The following is a 19,011-nucleotide window of genomic DNA, read 5'->3' on the forward strand; positions in this document are numbered from 1 at the left end:
GCAACTCCAGGCTGGCCACTTTCACATCAACAGTCCGAGAGATAGAGAGCATCTCTCCTATTTTATGGATTAGGAGACAGAAGCTCAGAGAGGTTAGGTAACCTGTCCAAGGTCAGCGTGTGCTGGAGTTGGCAGCCTTTGTTTACGAGACAGTGCCCAGCAAGCACAGAGAAGGTTCGAACTGTGTGTGATTTCCTCTTCAGAAAGCCGAGGCTGACTACTGTGTCCCCCAGCTGTGCTTCAAACACAGATATGAACGTGACAGGACATCTGCTTCTTGCCTTGGGCACAGGCTCTGCTCCACCTGTAGACCACAATCAGCCAGAGAAACCTCAGACGCTCCCAAGCACCCCCGGGGCTGAGATCAAGTCCACGAACAATACTTTAGGGCAAGAGTTATCCACAGCCGGGCAGAGGCACGAGCATTTTGTATCCAACTCTGCTGCAGCCCTATTCAGAAGCTTTTTTGCAAAGGCCCGTCCCCTGCAATAGCCTTCTTGCTCAGTCCTGGGCTGCGTGAGTAATGACTTCCATTCCCCGCACTGCTGGGGTCTTGGGCCTTTGCGACAGCCTCTTATCTGTGTGAGATGGCCCAACGAGGACCAGCTGGTGCCCGGAGAGGGACCTCTGCAGGGGCAGGGGATGGGGGCTTGGGGGCAGCGAATGGGTGCTTTTTCTGGCCCCATTCCGGCCCTGCCCCAAGATATCTCTATTTTCCAAGATGCCACTGGGTGTGCCCATAGCTCCTCTAATAGAAGAGTTACTCCCGGCTTCACTGGAGGGAACAGAGCAGCTTTCAAGCCTCCTCCCCTAAACGCAACAATATTTGGTAACACTTGGCGTCTTGGGGAGAGAATTCATGTCCGTAATTAGTTACTGTATATCACCGTTAGCACTCTGCTCAGGATTTACTGGGCAAATACCATTTAACTGCACAATAACTACAGGTCCTTGCTGCTTATTGGGTAATTTACTAAGGCTGGGGGAATGGGGCAGGAGGGACTCTGAATAGGAGGCATTGTAACCCCTTGAATCAAACTTTATGAGTTTGGGTTTGGCAGGGAGGTGGCTGCCCGTAGCCCAGCTCTCATTGCTTTGTTTTGCGGAGTTGGCTGGCACACTAGCTTCCTTCCTTTTATTTATTGCAGGCGAGGTCTGGGGACTGGGGTCTGAGGCTGCCCGGAGCTACGGAGGGCCTTTTGGTAGAGGTGGAGAGGGTCTTTGGCTGAGCACAAAGGCACCCAGCAGGAACTCAGGCTTGGTGTCCTGGGGGCTCCATCCATCCTTCCATTTACTCCTTGGTGGGCCTCTTTCTGCATCTGGGCCAGTGGGTGGGGAGTACGTGCAGGGAACTGTCCTTGGCTGGCAGCATCAAGATAATCCTACACCCTCTCTTCTCTCTCAAGTGCCATGTTGGTTGGGAAGCAGCCATTCCTGGACACTTGGCTCTAATTCCCAGCCTTAATCGGCTTGAGCAAAGTCTGTCTTTGTTTGGCCACGCACTGTCTAAACTCCTCTAACCTATTTAGACCAAGGAGAGGGGAAGAGACACAATAATAAAAAACTCAACGTGCAACATTGCCTTACGCAATCTAATAAATTACTCGGTACCCGGCTGCCAGCTCAGACTAAGCCCAATATTGCCTGCAGTAATTATTTGGATCAAATGCAGTTTATCTGCTTCATATTTGTGCTTCTGTGCTCAGTGGTAACTTATAAATGTCATTGTGGTGTTTATTTGTTATAATGAAACTTAATGGCATTGGAAGCCAGGAGCAGAGCTGGTGGGGCGGCAGGTTTAAAACAATCTCTTCATCTCTGGAGAAGGAATGAGCCAAGATAACAGGAAACTGCCCTGAAGGGAAGAGATTTGTGGAGATGGTGGTGTCCTCATGCTGCGGGGTGGGTGGAGAGGGCCAGGGAAGGTCTGGCTGGGTTTAACCCTGGCACTGCCCCATCTGATGTCTTTGCTCCATCTTCTAAGGGTGTTGCAGGGGTGGGAGGCGTTCGATCTTCACACCCCCCGGTGGGTGGCTCAGATAAGAGATATAGGCTGACCAGGGTCTCGGAGGCCAAAGCCCTGTTCGTTGGGGATGGACTTGAAAACCCCAGGGTGATTGTATTATGGAGGGTAGGGGATCAGAAAGAGGTTGGAAGGGGAACGTGGGGTTAGGAAACAAAGGGAGGGAAACCCGGAGAGCCCAAAGAAGGAAGAGCAAGATTTTCTCCTTTGGGTGAGGAAGCAAGCACTGGTGGTAGGAAGCCCAGAGCATGAACAGAACGGGGAAGAGCTGGCAAGAGCTGGAGGCAGGGTGCCCCACTGACTCTGCAGAAGTGCCACGGACAAGGAGGGGCCATTTAATGTAGAATTAAGGGTTTTGGCTTCATACAGCTCTGGACTCTGCCATTTACTAGCTATCTGGCTTTGGGCAAGTTATTCATCTTTCCTGAGTTTCCTTTCCTTATGCGGAAAACGGGAGTAATAACAGATGCCTCTCAGGGTGGTAGTGATGATTACAGGAGGTGATGTGCATATAACGACGAACATGGTGTTTGGTGCCCAGTAAATAATAAATAAGTGGCTGTGGCAGTGACTGGCACTTCGTAGATGTTCAATAAATGTCTGCGGAGTGAATTAATGAGTAATAACACTTCCCACCTGTGTGCATTACAAAGTCCTCTTCCAAACAGCTGAGCTTGGATTGAGACCTCACAGCCGTGTAAGGCCGATCAGATCATCCCCATTTCAGAATGTGGACATGGTTATGGTAACTTGTCCAAGGCTCCTCAGCTGGTCTATGTGTGGGCTTTGGCTCTTCGGCCTCCCAGGGCAGGATCGTCTCCACCAGTCACGGGGGACAGACAGCTCTCCATCTCTGCTGGGAGGCTGAGCTGCCCTGCTCCCTGGAGCCCGATCACAGAGCCCGGGCTGACCTTCCTAGTTGAACTTGGTGGCAGAGGTAAGATGGGGCCTTTCTGTCCATTTCATCTTAATACTACATTTTAGTGTTTACTCATGAAATATTCATTTTCTCCTCTCAGCGACATGCTCATACAAGGCTCCTAACATCATACATATGGATGAAAATTATTAGTCATTGTTATTTCTTCCAGTAGCCAGTCCCTTCTCCTCATACACCTCCTGTTTTGATCTCAGCAAAATGGGATGGAATTGAAGGTTGTAGCCTGGAACACCAATAATAATGCCTTGCATTTTATGGTACTTTATGCTTTCTCCAAGTGCCAGCACAACCATCGTGCATATTTTATCTTTGCAGTATATGCATAGAAGACCGAGTGCTGGTGTCACAAGTCTCCCCATTTTGCAGATGAGAAAACATAAGTCAAGAGACAGATCAAGGTCAGGAACTGAACTTATTATCATTTTTTAAGATTTGATTTATTCACTCATGAGAGACATAGAGAGAGAGGCAGAGACATGGGCAGAGGGAGAAGCAGGCTCCCTGCAGGGAGCCCAATGCAGGACTCACTCCTGGGACCCTGGGATCACGACCTGAGCCAAAGGCAGACGCTCAGCCACTGAGCCACCCAGGCGTCCCTGAACTTATTTTTAAAGGCATTTATTTATGTATTTTTGTTTGACTTCTAATGAAAGTCTGGGAAACAGTGTGTTTGTCTCATGTAAATTAATAACCGCACCATCTTATTTGTATTGTAATTTGTAGTTTATAAGGCGTTTGCCCCCATGCTATCTTGCTGGTCCTTTGGTTATTCTTATTTGACAAAACTCATGCAAATTGGTGGCAGATCTGGGCCTTAAACCATCATTTCTCAAAATGGATTCCAAGGAACATTAGTCCTAAAATGTGCTCTAAGGAAAGCTGTTCCGTAGTCAAGTAAGTTTGGGAAACTTTGCGAACCACAGACCCTCTTGGCGGTTCACCATGGCCTCTGGTGTACTGAAATCTCTGAGACATTCTGTAGGACAGACCTGTTTGGTGAGGGCTAACCCAGTGTCTCCCCACCGTATTTAACCATGGAACCTGTATTTCATGGAAAACCTATTATTATGCTATAGAAATTGCTGCTCGAGGGAAATGTGAATGCCTGGTCCCTCTCCCTCTTTCTGATGCAATGGGCTTTGGAGCAGGGCTGGGAGAGGGGAGGCTGAAGACAGGGAAGAAAGCATACTGGTGGGGCCACCAGAACTGAGGCACACCCTCCCCAGGCTTCCTCCCCTACGTCCTATACCTCCAGGGCAGTGAATTCCAGATAATTCACTCAGTATTAGGTACAGTCAGCCCAGTCTACATGTGGGGCAGGATCAGAGGGGCGCCTTGCTGGCTGACAGGGTGTCTGAGGGGAATCTGTGGGCAACGTGATGTTGGGGAGATATGGGAGACGGCGGATGGTGACCATGGGGGAGGAGTCTACAAGGACACACAACAGAAGTTCGGCCATGTCTCCCCTTGATGGTGATGGAGGGCATCACCCGACCCTCATCTCCCAAACACAGGCAGAGCAGAGATAAAAAGACCAGGGTTTGAGCCTGAGCTTTACCAGGTAATTGCTGGATGCCTTTAGGTAGAGGACTTAATCCTTCTGAGGCTCTTCAACCTCAAAATGGGGATAACATACCTACCTTGTGATGTGATGAGGATTATATGATGTAAGTGTGTGAAAGCGCCTTGTGTCCTTGCTGATTTCCTCCCCACCCTTCTCCCAATTCCTTAGAGCCTCCCAGTATCACTCTGGTCAGAACAAATGGCTTGCCCCACCTCTGTGCTCCGAGAACACATCACCTACACGCTTCTGTAGCTCTCCCATCACCCCGCCTTCTGCTATTTTATTATTCGCCTATCTTCCTATTGGACTCAAAATTCTCTGAGAGCTTAGCCAAGTCTGTCAGGGGCCCCCTCCCTCCCTGAATCCCTGGGGCCTGACCACTTCAGCGCCCAGAGGCCAAATCCTGACCCCCCCAGTATCTGCAACCTGAGGTATTTCTCTTGAGGCAAGGGTCACTCGGCCTCACAAAGAGTGGGCCAGGAGTGCCAGGGACTTGATACGGCACCCAAAGAGGCCACAACGAATTCCTGACAGAAGCTGGCAGGTCCGTATGTACCCTCTCCTTGGGTGGTCTGAATTTGAGGTGTGAATTCCACCCCACTTCTCAGAGTTTCCCACTGGGATTGGGCTCCAGGTAGCAGCCTTGATAATACACCCTGTGCTAGATGCCCTCCCTTTCCTGTGTCAAGTCCCTGCCACCCTCCTGGCGTTCTCTGGACCTCCCAGATGGACTGTTACGTGTAAGACCTTGCTGAGGGTTGGCTGTTGGTGGCACTTGAGCAAAGGTAAGGGCATCCGCCATGTGTCGTTCATGTCCACGTCTCTCATAGTACCAGCACACAGTAGATGCCCGATAAATCTCTGAATCGGACAGGGACCGGCCCACATGAATAAATGAGGAGGAAACAGGCCGGCAGGTGGGGCAGGGGGCAGGGCCTGAGGGGCCCAGGGTGGGATGGCTATTCCCTTCCTCTGTACCTGCTCCAGCTGACTCTGGCCCAAGCCCTGGGCACAGAGGACCCGTGGTCAGCCAGTGTCCTTCTTCAGTGGTTGGAGAACAGCTTGGCGTAGTGTTTGAGATCCTTTCGTGAATAATGGTTGAGAAGTGCTGTTCTTTAGTATGAAGAATAGTAGTTATTCCTGGCACATTTGACTTAGAGGTGGGGAGTATTACATTGCTCTATTTATCCCACACTCTGTACGCAGTTACTGAAACTGTCACCGTGTCCTATATTCCATAGGCCATTATGTGTATTTCAAACCATTATATAAATGGACTTGATTTGGTACTTCTGAATGTCATTAAACTCCTCCCATACCAGTAACAACACAGTTTCCATAGAAACTAATACATTTGAGAAGGGAAGGCATAGGGAAGGAAGCAGATGGAACGGGCAGGAGGGGGGTGGAGGGAAACGCTTCCGTCCGATTATTATTTCCAGAACGCAGGACCCAGTGATGTGACATGGCCACTCTACCTCCGTAGAGTGGGGCAAGCTCCTTCAGGTTTTTATTGACTCTCCTTTGATAAAAGCCGTGGATAATTCATCTCAGCCTGAACCTGCTCATTCCAGCACACGGCTCTAAAAACTTTATGGCACCACAGGCCATTAAGCACGCTCATTTATTCAGACTCTTTCACCCTGGGGAGGGGCGAGGAGGGAGGGTCTCAGCATTCAGTGGTGAAGCTCGGGCTCACTGGAGGGGAGGGAGGCAGAGAGAAGAAAGGAAGCCTCCTCAGGACGCAGTAGGCTACTGCGTAGGGTGTGACCCCAGGATCCTGCTGGTGGCTGCCACCTAAGTCCTATGGTCCCGTGGTCATCAGTGCAGTTAGGAGATAAAGCTGTAGACACGCGAGGTTGAAGGGGTGTTATATTGAAAACCTTTTTTGAGAGCCTGCCTGAGGAGTGGCCCACAGCCTTCCTAGGCAGCAAGTCTTCTGTCTTTGGTGGGATGCAAGCACAGGTTGCAATGACCTCATATAAACAATTATGAGGACACTCCTGGGCACTACTCCCTTGGTCTACAGTTTGATTGGATTCCCCTTATCTGCTCCCGTAGCTCTTGTGCATAGCTGGTTACAGCAATTATGACATTGTATTGGGTTGCTGTGATATCCCTGGGGGCAGGGACTGTGTCCCTGCAGGTCAAGGTGTCCTAGCACACCGTGAGGCTCAGCGTAGGTACTGGACCATTGGCTGGTATTCAAAAGTGTTTGTGTGCATTGGTACTCGGTGGGGAGACTGAGCCATCAGGAGAGGGTGTGACCTCAATGACTTTTGGTCCCTTCTGGCCTTGAGAACCTTTGATGCTATGGTTCTAAACCCGCTCTGACTATGCCTGGGATTTGAATCTAGGTTTCTCTGACCCCCCAGCAACAGTGCTTGACCATTAAGCACGCTAACCACAGTACTAAAAGGAAAAACAAAACCAAAACAACCACAAAACCAACCTGGTATGAAATATATCCAGTCTCTTCCAAGGAGAGGGAAAAGTTCCTGAGGACAGAACTGTGTCCAGCCTCCCTGAGGCTCCTGTGCCCGGCACCAGCGCTGGGCTCACAAAGGGTGATGGCTTTACTCCTTATGTGGCACGTCCATATCAAAGAACCTACTCCCCTTCCTTTTCTACCTGCTTTTGTCTGTTTCAAAACATAGACTCAACACATTTTTAGTGGGCAGACTTCCCCGACTGATCCACTCAACCCTGTCTGTCCCAGACTTCAAGGACTTAGCATGGTGAAGAGGAAAGATACCTGCACTTGGATCAGAAGTCCAGGTTCGAGTCTTGGCTCTAGGAGTCCATGGTTCTCAGATCTTGGAGCCATAGACCCGAGGCAGACAAGGTCACTTTCCTTGCTCTTCTTTCAGGGTCTACTCTGTGCAAACATTACACTAGGGTGCTGGGATATACTGGAGACCCAACAGAGCTCACAGATTGGTAGGGAAGCCAAGTAGTTAAAAAATGGTAATAAGAAAATTATATGTATAGATGGAGCTAAGAGGGACCAGTATAGACAAAGGCCCTGTGGCAGATGGGAGCATTCCTGTTTGAGGAGCAAAAGAAGGCTGATGTGTCTGGGTCACAGTGTTAAGGGGGCAAGACGAGGCCAAAGAGGTAGGCAGGAACCAATCGATCATGTAAAGCCTCATAAAACATGCCAGGGATTTGGGTATTTTTCCTAAAAGCAACATAAAGCCATTGAAATATTCTCAAGAAGACTGTGACATTATCAGATTTGCATTTTGAAATACTGCTCTGGCTGAAGTGTGGAAAAAGAACTGGGTAGGGAGGCAGGGGCATGATGGGCGCAAGGAACCAGTTAGGAAGGCACTTCTATAATCCAGTGAGCAAGAGCGGTGGTGGAGACAGGGCAGTGGCCGTGAGGTGGACGAGGAGGATGGATTCAAGAGATATTTGGGAGGTGACATTTCTAGGTCTTGCTGAGGACTGCATATGGGTATGGGAAGAAAGGAGGTTTAAGAAGGAGCTTGGCAGGGTCTGTGGTCTTGGGGCCCCCAGCTTGCCTGAGATAAGCAGGTTCCCCAGTAGGAATGCTGGCTGGAGGAATGGGCCCGGGAAAGACTCCGGAATTCTCTATCAGATCGAGGAAGGAGAATGGAAATGGCGGGTCCCTTGTTCCAAGACGCCAAGTGAATTAAATAACAATCATAAAGTGCCCTGGAAATCTGCGTCTTGCCATAAATAATAAACAGGGACGTTATACAAATAACTAGCTTTGTAGCCCCAGTGGAAGAAAACACATCAGTGAGAAAAATGAAATAAGAAAAAAAATGCACCCAAAAGCCCCAACTAACAAAATGACAGTATTAGCTAACATCCTGGGGGCTCTTGCAGGCAGTGAAAGAATGGTCTCTGGAAATCCTAAGCCCTTAGCGTAAGCCGGCCTGCACGGCTGCAGCAGTCAGGGGGCAGGGGCTCACGGGTCATCAGGCCCATTCTCTGCTGCATCAGGTCCCCAGGCCAGGGTCGGCTGCCCCTCTGCTCTGAAAAAAGTGCAGCATGTCCCGTAGGCCTGCTCCACCCCCTCACGGCCACCGGGGGACAGCTGGCATGGGCCTGAATTCACTCCCAGGGGACAGACGAGGAAAAGAAACACAGATCTGCCTTCTGAGGCTGCTGAGCAAAGCCAGTCAGTCAATTTCCTGGTACTGGTTCCTTTGGTGACCAAAGCATTTAAAATTATGGGATGAGTGGTGAGAATAGGGTGTGGGCAGGGTGTTGAAAGCCAAGATAGATTTTTTTTTTCTTAAAGATTTACCCATCCATTTATTTTAGAGAGCACACATGTGCATGAGCCCGGGTGGAGGGGGAGGGTGGAGACGGAGAGGAAGAGAAATCTTCAAGCAGGCTCCCCACTGAGCACAGAGCCCAACCAGGGCTCGACCCAGGACCCTGAGATCATGACCTGAGCCGAAATCAAGAGCCAGATGTCCGACCGACTGCACCACCCAGGCATCCCGAGCCAAGACAGATTTTTGAGTCATCACAGATGATCATATCCAATATTATTCAAGGTCGTACATGAGAAGGTTGACATCTGGTGTTCACTGACTGGCCCAAGGTCATACAGCTGGTTCCTTACTTTTAGGTGCTCCTGCTACACCGATGGGGCACCTCTCTTTTCTTTCTTTCTTTCTTTCTTTCTTTCTTTCTTTCTTTCTTTCTTTCTTTCTTTCTTTCTTTCTTTCTTCTTTTCTTTCTCTTTCTTTCTTTTTTTTTAGCTTTTGTCTATTTATCCATGAGAGACACACAGAGAGAGGCAGAGACACAGGCAGAGGGAGGAGCAGGCTCCTTGCAGGGAGCCCGATGTAGGACTTGATCCCAGGACCCCGGGATCACACCCTGAGCCTAAGGCAGACGCTCAGCCAACCACTGAGCCACCCAGGTGTCCCAGAACCTTTTTTCCTTATCGACTCTTTTAGGGGAGAGGCAAGAAACAGGGAGCGCTGGAGCTCATTTCTGTGGATTGGGGAGCAGGGGCGCAGAAAGAAGGGCCAGGCTCCATGCCATCACCAGGAGGTCAGAGCCGCTGCGGGTGCCTGGGTCCCGCATCCTGGCGGAGGTGTGTTTGCACAGAGTCTGGACTAGGTGGGCGGTGCAGGACACTGTACAGGGCCTGCCAGTGTGGATCCCACTTTCCCCTTCCTGGGCACCCAAGCCCCCCCCAGGAGGCCCGGAGGCATCCAGTGAACAGAAGCTGCCTCGACTAATCACTTGCATTTTGTTTCTTCCCTGGAAGACTTGAAAACCACAGCGCTGGAGGCATTTTTGCCTTCCCTTCTCTGAGCTGCGATGCAGAGGGTCTGGGAAAGCTGCCACCCTCCAGATGTGTGGCCTGAGAGTGAGCCCTGGGGGGTGGGGGAGCCTCCCTGCAGGTGCACCCTGGCAGCAGGGAGCTGGCAGGAAGGGAGGCGGGGTTGCAGGACCTCCTTTGGCTCCCTTCAACACCCTCTTCCTCATTTCCCCTTCTCAAGTCCTAGGGGCTGAGAGAATTTTCTGGTTGCTCAGAAATGATCTTCCCTGGCCCCTGTGTCTGACTCCAGGCCTTTCCGGATTTTCTCCCAAGCACCGGGAGACTCCTGCGTTTCTGTCCCCTCGTCCCCCAGCCCCTTCCACTTCTGTATTAGCCCTGCCAAGCGAACCAAGCTGAAGTGTTACAGGCTTCCCTTCGGTTCCTGGTCTGAGCCTCGTCTTTCGGATTTCATGGAGCAGCGGACTGGGTGCTCAGGAGACCTGGCAGGTGGTCCTGCACCTTCCTTCCAGCACCTTCCTACTGACCCTGGGCAAGTCATTCATGGATCCCGGGCCTCCCTGAGTTGGGGTGTGTGTGTGCTATAACTTCGAGGGTTGTTTAAGTTCTAACCTAGAGGAACCCGGAGCTTTTCAAGGCTGGGGGAGCCCCTCCCCAGACACCACGTGAGAGCTTTCCATTCCACCTGTAGAGAGTATCAGCAGGCGATGTGCATGGAGAAGGTGAGTGGTTCTCGGATCTCCAGGAAAACTGGGTAATTGAGGAGAGTCAGGAAGAGGGAAGGGAATAGAGGGGCGTGTGTGTGTGTGTGTGTGTGTGTGTGTGTGTGTGTGTGTGGCTGGGGTGAGGATGGGAGGGGGATGAGGAAACAGGGGGAACAGTTCCCCTTGTACATCTAGTGGGACAGGTCTGTCTGGAGATGCTCGGGGAACGTGGCCCAGCAGGAGATGGGGTGAGGGGGGGAGCGCTGCTGTGGAAGGAGGGAGACCCACCTATGGGGGCCCCCCCTCTGCTGACCGGCCTGGGCCCTGGCCTCCAGGGGAGGAGACGCTGAGGTTAAGACGGAGCAATATTGCTGGCGATGGGGACACTTGTTTGTGGGATGCTCCTCATCCGCGTGCGCCTGCCTGACGGTTCTTTCTCAAGACCCACCTTGCACCTGTGGATGACTTCGTGCATTCTGCTGTTGTCACTCAGGGCACTAATTAATTACTTCAATTAAAATTGATTGACTACTCCTTATGTATGAGACACCAGGCGAAGGCCCAGGGAGAGGCGAGGAAAGGAGGGAGCATCATCTCTGCCGTCCGGAGGCTCCCTCTCAGATGGGGCAGGCAGTCTAGTCTGTAATCACCAGTTAGAGGAAGCGCCCCGAAACAAGTGGGCTGGGTGCCACGCTGGCACATCCTGGTGCGGGAGGGGGGGGCATCTAACGAGGTAGGGCGGGCGGGCAGGATTTCTCCCCGGAGGTGACAGTAGCACGGAGCCGTACCCGGGTGTTCTAACTGTGGGCTCCTCGAGGGTAGGGATTATGTCTTATTTACCCTGAAAGCTCCGGCGCTTAGAACCCTGTCTGGCATTCACTATGGAAACTGGTATTATTTTTACGGTAGGTGTTCAATGAACTTTTGATGAATAAATAAATAATCTCCTTCCAGCAGTTCCTATTTAAAGCACAGTGGACTTAATCACATGAAGACAATTATGTCAAACACGCCTGGTATTCTTCTGCCTGGTCTGTCTTTATTTCTTCCTCTCTCGTCTGCCCTTCATTGATTGTTGGTCATGGCTCTATGTGATGCCTCGGATGTGTGGAGTCCGAACAGGAGAACACCCCCCCCACCCCCCACACCCATTACCCACCACCTCCATTCCTGCCAATGCTGCAGATTTTATCCGAGAAGCTATTAAGCCCTCCTGAATAGAGCAAACCTCTCATTGACTATCACGTGCCTCCTTAAACGACCTTTTGAATAGTGTTTTCTTTTTATTGCTTTGTGAAGTTTAACAGCTCCAATTGCGATTACTCTAGCTTATGATAAACCCCAGATCTATAAAACTCCTGTTCATTCATTATTTTTCTCCTGCTCCTTCTCGAGCTGTTATTTCGTTGGAATGTAACAAGGAGTAGGGGGAGGGAGGAGGACGGAAGAAATAAAAATATCCCAAATTAACAAAGAAGCGGATGAAATAGGGGACCGCTTCTCCTCGGGTGACAGACACCCTATAAGATACTCTTAAACAGAACAAATAAGCTTTAAAATGGAACAAGTAGGTCTTTTATATTTATTCTAAATTGGAGACATAATGATCACTGCCTTATCTTTAATGGAAGAAGCAGCTAATTGTTCCAATATCTCACTAATTCCAGCATCTGGGAGAAAATTATTTTTTTCCATTTTACCAATTGTTCGATGTATGCCTAGGTGTATAGCGCAGTGTGGACAGAGACTTCGGTTTCTTGATCTATGCCATGGCTGCTACTCCAGTTCAATTATTAATATGTGGAAGTTATAATTATTTTGAATATGGGTACAAGATAATTATAAACCATAAAACAGCTCCCCGTGCTGATGCCTTTTCTCAGCTTCAGACGTGCCGGAGTTTGGGCTTGTGCGTTTGAGAGAGAGCAGCACATGTATAATGTGGCATTTGGGGCTGCACGACTGGCTGGAGTGGGAGCCGGGGAGCCCTCCCTGGGGGTCCTTTCCCTTTGCTTCCTGTGCTTTCCACCCTCCAGAGCTAAAGCCAACCCACCACACGCATCTCTCCTTCGGCCCCACTGTCTCGCTCTCCTCCCCTCTGGTCTCCTGTTTGCTAGTTGAGCTTCGTAACTCATCCTATGTGGTGGGTTAGCTTGCTTGCCGCCCGTGTCTCCTCGTCTCCTCGTTTACCCAGCAGCAGCTCCTGTGTGTGTGTATGCGTCAGAGTCTCTGCATTGGGGTGATTGGGAGGGGTGAGAGCCACATGCAAAAGGGGAAGGGGAGGGGTAGGGAGTTTGCTGCTCTGTTACCCCATGGCTTATTGCCAATGCCTCCGTTCCCTACTTCTTTCTGAATACCTTGCTCTATTCCCAGTTAGTCTACACTAGGGGGGAGGATTCTAGAAGGGGTAAGGCACCTGGGATCACTCATTCTTAACCACGTCGACCATAATCAGTTGGAAGGAATAACACATTTGTGTGGGTTGTATGTGTTTGGAGAAGGGGCTCAGAGAGAACAGGCATTGTTTTGGTATCTTTCCATTTTAGGAAGGAAAACCTCTTTAGAATGCTGTTTTAGCTTGGGACGCCTGGGGGGCTCAGTGGTTGAGCATCTGCTTTCAGCCCAGGTGTGATCCTGGGGTCCCAGAATCGAGTCCCACATCGGGCTCCCTGCATGGAGCCTGCTTCTCCCTCTGCCTGTGTCTTTGCCTCTCTCTCTCTGTGTGTCTCTCATGAATTAATAAATAAAATCTTTAGAAGTAACCAGACCCTGGTCTTGGTTCCAAGTCCTCCTGTAGTTTCCCCTGACTCCCCTTCCTTCCCTCTTTAGTTAAACAATATCTCCTCTCCTCTTTTTCCTCCTGTGTTCTTAATCCCTGGTTCAGAATATCACCATCACAACTTTCTGTTATGGCAAATGCATTCAGACCTCATTTCTATATTAAACCCCCTAACACCCAATGTGACTATATTTTGAGATAAGGCCTTTACAAAAGGAATTAAGGTTAAAGGAGGTCATAAAAGGGTGGAGCCCTGATCTGATAGGAGGATCATCCTTATAAGAAGAAACACTAGAGAGCTTGCTTATTTTCTTTCTCCTCCAGGTGAGGACACAGTGAGAAGGTGGCCATCTGCAAGGCAGAAAGAGAGTTCTCACCAGGACATCACCATGCTGGTGCCCTGACCTTGGACTTCCAGTCTCTAGAGCTGTGAGGAAATAAATTCCTGTTGTGTAAGCCATACAGTCTGAGGTATTTTGTTACGGCAGCCTGAGTTGACTAGGATACCCCTCCCTTAGCCATCTGTGAAAGGTTGGTGGGGGTGGGGGTGGTGTCAAATCATGTTCATCAGCCTTGTGATATGATTCTTTCCAGGCACCAGGATCCAGAGGCAGTATCCTTCTACTGGGGTCAGACCCTTGGAGCTTGAGGTTGCAAATCCAGGCCGGCTCCCAACTTTCTGGCCTTCCCAATCCCCATGAACCTCATTTTCAGCTTCTCTAATGAGCAATGCCCAGCGAGAGAATGTGTCTATTCAGCACTACGGACAGAGAGACCTGTCAGTTCCTACAAATTAGAAGTTACTGCCTAGCGCTCTCACAACGGTGGTGTTGCGGAAGGGAGGAGGTGGGCTGAGCAGAGACAAGTCAGGGAGGAAGGCCGACTGGCAGGATGCAGTGAAGCCCCTAACCCTGGCTGTGCTCAGCCATGGGATCCCTACAAATGACCAATGCCTTTTGATGCTCCTGCCTCCTCATGCAGACGGGTTGCAAAATGCAGGAGGACACACTCCTTGTAGTTCGTTGTGCTGATCTAACTCTTGTCAAATTGTCACCACGATCAGTGCTGGCAACAAACCTATAGCTGGCAAGGTGTTAGGTGTGGGGAGCCCAAGGGGTATCAGTGTCATGGACTGTGGGTTGGGAGAAGAGCCAGCTGAAGAGTGATGAGAAGAGGGCATCAGAACTTTAGTAGAACTTTGGGGATATTGGTGGTACAGGTGAGCTGCCTTCTCCATGCCTGGACGGAAGTGAGGGTACAGGGGCTCCGGGCCTTGGGAAGCAAGGGGCCCAGTTCATGGCAAGCCAGGCTGGTGGGGAGCCAGGGCTTCATTTAATGAATAAATGGCATCCCCAGCTATTGTTTATCTACTCTTGAATCTTGACAAACAGTCTGTGGCATCTGATGGAGAGGGTTATTAGCTGCACGGAGACAGATGGTTAGGGATGAGGGGATTGGCTCTTTATTACAGCAGGCCCACAAGTGACAGTGCTCCTTTTACTTCTCTGCCTCCACATCAATGTCAACACCTTCCTGTAGCCTTCTGTGGCACAGTCAAGCCTCAGAGGAAAGACCCAGAGTAAGAAGAAGGTATAATGGCCCAGGAGTGAGAGGGAGAGATAGGGTCGGTGGACTCAGCAGAGAGGGCAGGTTTCCCTCTATAAGTTCTTTGAAAATAAAAACTCTGCCTTATTCTTTAGTATTTCCCCAAGTGCCCTGTAAGGGGCTGTTTATTCAATAGGCATTCAAAAACTGTGAAGGATTGAAGAGAAAGGTAAAGAGGTCTGGATTAAAAAAAGATAATAGAAGCAGATTTAATTGTGCTGGGTGAGTGGTTGGGGAACAAAGGTAGGGAAGAGAGAGGAAGAGAAGTAGAGGCCACGAAGGGAGCAGGGAAGATAGTGTGAGGAGACGTGCTTACCAATCGGCATACCCTGTTTCAGGCATTAGTTACTCTAGAGGCCCCACATTTCTATATAAATAGCTTCTGGAAATCAAACTTCTCTGTCCACTGGCCCAGGGTTTTTCTCTTGGTACCATAGTTGCAGGGCATAGCTTCCACCCTCCACATCACCCGCCCCTCCCTCGCCTCCCCAAGAGGGTGGGCAGGTTCTCACTGACCTTCATTCATTCTCCGAAACTTGTCCTTGGCCATGTAGCCCAGCACCAGACAGCATCCTCTCTTCTGGAGGCCCAGCTCTGGAAGAGAAGCACAGGTGGGTGAGCTGGGAATGGATCAGGTATCAGTGAAGGTCCCTTTGCAGGGGATGTGAAGCTGCTGCTCTTCTACACAGGGCTACTTCTTCAACATTGACATAGCACTTGCTATGGTCCGGGCATCATATTAAGCTGATAATATCTCATTTGATTCCCACAATAACCCTATGAGGTGCATACCAGTATTATCTCCATTTTATATCATCCCCATTTACAGAGGTATTAAGCAGGCGGCCTTAGATGGAAGAGCTAGCAGGGGGCAAACCGGAAGTTTGAACATAGGCAGTATGGTTCCAGAGCCCATGACGCTATAGGTTGATGAGGCTCTATATACCCCAGGCTTGGGGTGACCGTGGTCAGGTCTGCCAAAGCAGAGGCAGAGTCCGGCTCGTGGCGTCCAGGATGGAGCGGGGCAACCAGACACAGTGGGTGATCCTGAGGAATGAGGAAGTGATTGGGTGAATTTGGGGGAAGACACAGGGGTGGAGGTAGAGGTAGATGCAGAGGCGTCTACCTTTTGGGAGACAGTGAGTTTCTGGGTCTGGGGATTCCTGTGAGCTTTCATATTCAGGCCCAATGTAGCCCCACCCTCAAGCACTCAGGTGTGGACTCAAGGGTGAAGCAGGGGTTGGGATGGGTAAGAGACACAAGGTGTAGATTCTGGTCCCGCAAGACTTTGACGCGACTGGAAAAGCAAGGCGGAACAATTCTAGGTAGCATATGCAAGAGACTCGTTGCACGGTATTTAGTAAATGAGTGCCCCCTGTGTGTGGGTGTCGGACTGGAGTTACATCTGCCTCACGACAAGGCAAGGTGTCCTCACCTGCATGAGGTATCTTCTAATCCTCATTTGTTGTAAGCACCTTACAGGTTTTGAAGCCATTCTATACCAAATCCTTCTGCTGACCCCCACGGCAGCCCCTGAGGCCTGCAGACAGGTCACTGCTATTCATACTATGCAGATGAGAAATCCCAAATTCAAAGACACTAAATGACTTCCGGGGAATTATTATAGACTCCCCGCCCCTACTTCGTTGCTTAGGACTCATACAAACCTGACAGCTGCTTTCACCTTGGTGAATAGACAAGGGGTTAGGATTTCGGGAAGAGGACATGTGATTGCATCCCCTCCCAGGGCTCGCCAGGCTATCTGGGCACCCAGGGGCTCCCTCCCCGGGGTCCTCAGGGGAGAACCACCCTGGGTGGTGCATCCCAGCAACTCCTCTCGAGACACTGGGTGTTTTTCTCTGAGTCCTGGCCGGTGAGCATCTAGGCTGTCGGAGCCGAGGTAGCCCAGCGGGCTCATTTCTCCTCCCCACGTCTCCGTGCACCTCTTGTCACCCGGGTCCACCCTTCATGGATTGCAGGATGAAAGGGCCCATGAGAGGCAGATAAGTCAAGCTTAGGGGCTCTTGCCCTAGAGAAAAACAAAGCGTGGCGGCCGGTAGCAGAATGCCACGGCCCTGGGAGGTTGCTAAGCTTTGATCTCCCGATTCTTTAAAGGGGTTTATTAACTATCAGTAAAGAGCAGAGAAGCAGATCTGAGCGTGCCTTTTCCAAAGGCGCTCACTTCTCTCCCGTCCTCTCTGTGCGCTCCTCTGAAGGCGCGGCCAAGCCAACCTCACTTCAAACAGCTTTACATCTCCGGCGCCCAAATTGACGATGTTAAGTTCCCTCATCCGAGGCCTTGGCCCTTTCTTCAAGGGCTCCTGCTCTGTCGAGGGCCCGGCGGATCAAAGCCCCTTTGATGTTTACTTACTGTATTTGTGGATTCTTTCTAACAACCACCTTCAAGAGCCAGGAATGCAGCCTGCTGGAGGGGCCCGGCGGAGGCGCAGGTGGTGAGGAGGCCCAGAGCTCCCTGGAACAATAGCCTCTTGCCTGAGACTCTGAGACTGTCCAGAAGCCTCCACACGCTGACACCCGGCAGAGCCCCCCAGTCCTTTATAATTGCACGAGCATTGTGCATCGCCAGAACCATACAACTGCTGACGGGTCTTATTTTATTTTCTGTTGACTCCTTATGCCCAGCACGTGGGCAGCGACTCCTGAGAAGAGGAGCCAGGGTTCCTGCACTGAGCCCAGGGAAGCACAGAGGAGTAGGGGGGGGAGAAGATGCTGGATGGACTCGGGCCAGACGCTCCCGTTGGTTTTGCTGGACCCTCCCCTAAGCCCTCAGGGAGGCGGAGGGGGCATGATCCTCCTACGGGTTTAGAGAGCGTTGTCAACCTGTTGCCAGCAGCTCATCTGCGTCTCTGCCACCCCAACTCAACCCATCCTATGTCACATAATGGGTTGCCCCCGAGGCGACTGCCCGGAGGAAAGAGGCCAAATGTATCATCATTATAAGTAAGAGTCTCACTGACCATGTTTGATTTTTGCAAATGAGTAGGAAAAGAACTTTTTAAAAACCTGATTAATAAAAGGAATGGAGGACGAGGCAATTTCTCAATGTATTTGGCTCATTTAATTTGACACGTGTGGGTTAGTCTTAATTATTGAGGCAGCTATATTACAAGGCGCTAATAAGCACACTGCAGAAATGTATTGAGTGAGAATGCTCTCTGGCTGAGTCCTCACTGAGAAGTGGGGAGAAGCCACTGGGATCTTTGCAAGAATGAGCAGGTTGGAGAATCAGTGAAGTGAGAATTAGATAGTTATCCACATATGAAAATTGGGGACGTTCTTCGGAGAGATTTGCAGAGCTAAATTAGAGGTCACTGGGTCCGCATGAGGAAGCAGGCCGGCAGGGATGAAGTGGGAGAGGTGGGGAGAATGTGGAAGCCCAGGTGGGGAGGTTGTCAGAGGTGCTGAGCAGGGGGAGGGCTGGGGGGAAGCAAGAAGTAAGCACTTGGTCTCGGGGCAACTCTAGACTAACCAGGCTCTTAGGGGGAAGATGATAGAATATGACCAAAGAATAGGAATCCTTCACTTTGAGAGCTAGGCCAGCCCCCAGACCGTCCCCGTCCTTGTCACGGGGCACTGGGTCGGACGGTGGAGTCACATCACAGATGCCCATTTTAACAGTAAGATATCAGGGTCTTCTCCACATAGACCTTGGGGGTGCAGCTTTTGGCTGAGCACTTATCAGTAGCAGAACCCTGAGATGCACCAAAGGTGTCACTGGAAAATGATTAAAGTGATGGAGCCCCCTGGGTGGCTCAGCCGGTTAAGCATCTGCCTTCAGCTCAGGCCATGATCTCAGGGTCCTGGAATCGAGCCCCATGTCTGGTTCCCTGCTCTGTGGGGGAGCCTGCTTCTCCCTCTCCCTCTACCTGCTGCTCCCTTTGCTGTGCTCTATGTAAAAATAAATAAATAAATAAAATAATAAAAAAAAAAGAAAGAAATTGATTAACATGAGTCGAGTCATCCTAGCTTGACAGGAAAGTTCTCAGCAAAGAAGCCCAGGGTCACCTGCAGATGAGGACTGCGATGGCCTAAGAAATACAACCGTGCAAGGAAACAGTTATGGGGCAAGGGCATGTTTCTTGGGGCGAAGGGTATGCACC

General features: G+C 50.6%; 1 protein-coding gene and 1 long non-coding RNA gene across 6 annotated transcripts in view; one reads left to right on the forward strand and one right to left on the reverse strand.

Annotated features, from left to right (window-relative positions):
• The window catches only part of LOC144311508 (uncharacterized), a 62,115-nt gene extending 48,370 nt beyond the window's left edge, over positions 1 to 13,745 (forward strand). The window contains exon 4 of the long non-coding RNA XR_013377104.1: positions 13,610 to 13,745. This is a non-coding gene — a long non-coding RNA (uncharacterized LOC144311508). The remainder of the gene's footprint in view (positions 1 to 13,609) is intronic.
• Positions 1 to 19,011, reverse strand: part of KIRREL3 (kirre like nephrin family adhesion molecule 3) — a 539,444-nt gene that overhangs the window by 107,917 nt on the left and 412,516 nt on the right. For all 5 annotated transcript variants that reach the window (XM_077894140.1, XM_077894139.1, XM_077894137.1 and 2 more), the window contains exon 2: positions 15,407 to 15,484. In XM_077894140.1, the coding sequence (XP_077750266.1) occupies positions 15,407 to 15,484 (78 nt within the window). The remainder of the gene's footprint in view (positions 1 to 15,406; positions 15,485 to 19,011) is intronic.

Source organism: Canis aureus, chromosome 3 (genome assembly GCF_053574225.1).
Source record: "Canis aureus isolate CA01 chromosome 3, VMU_Caureus_v.1.0, whole genome shotgun sequence".
In the NCBI taxonomy this organism is placed as follows: domain Eukaryota; kingdom Metazoa; phylum Chordata; class Mammalia; order Carnivora; family Canidae; genus Canis; species Canis aureus.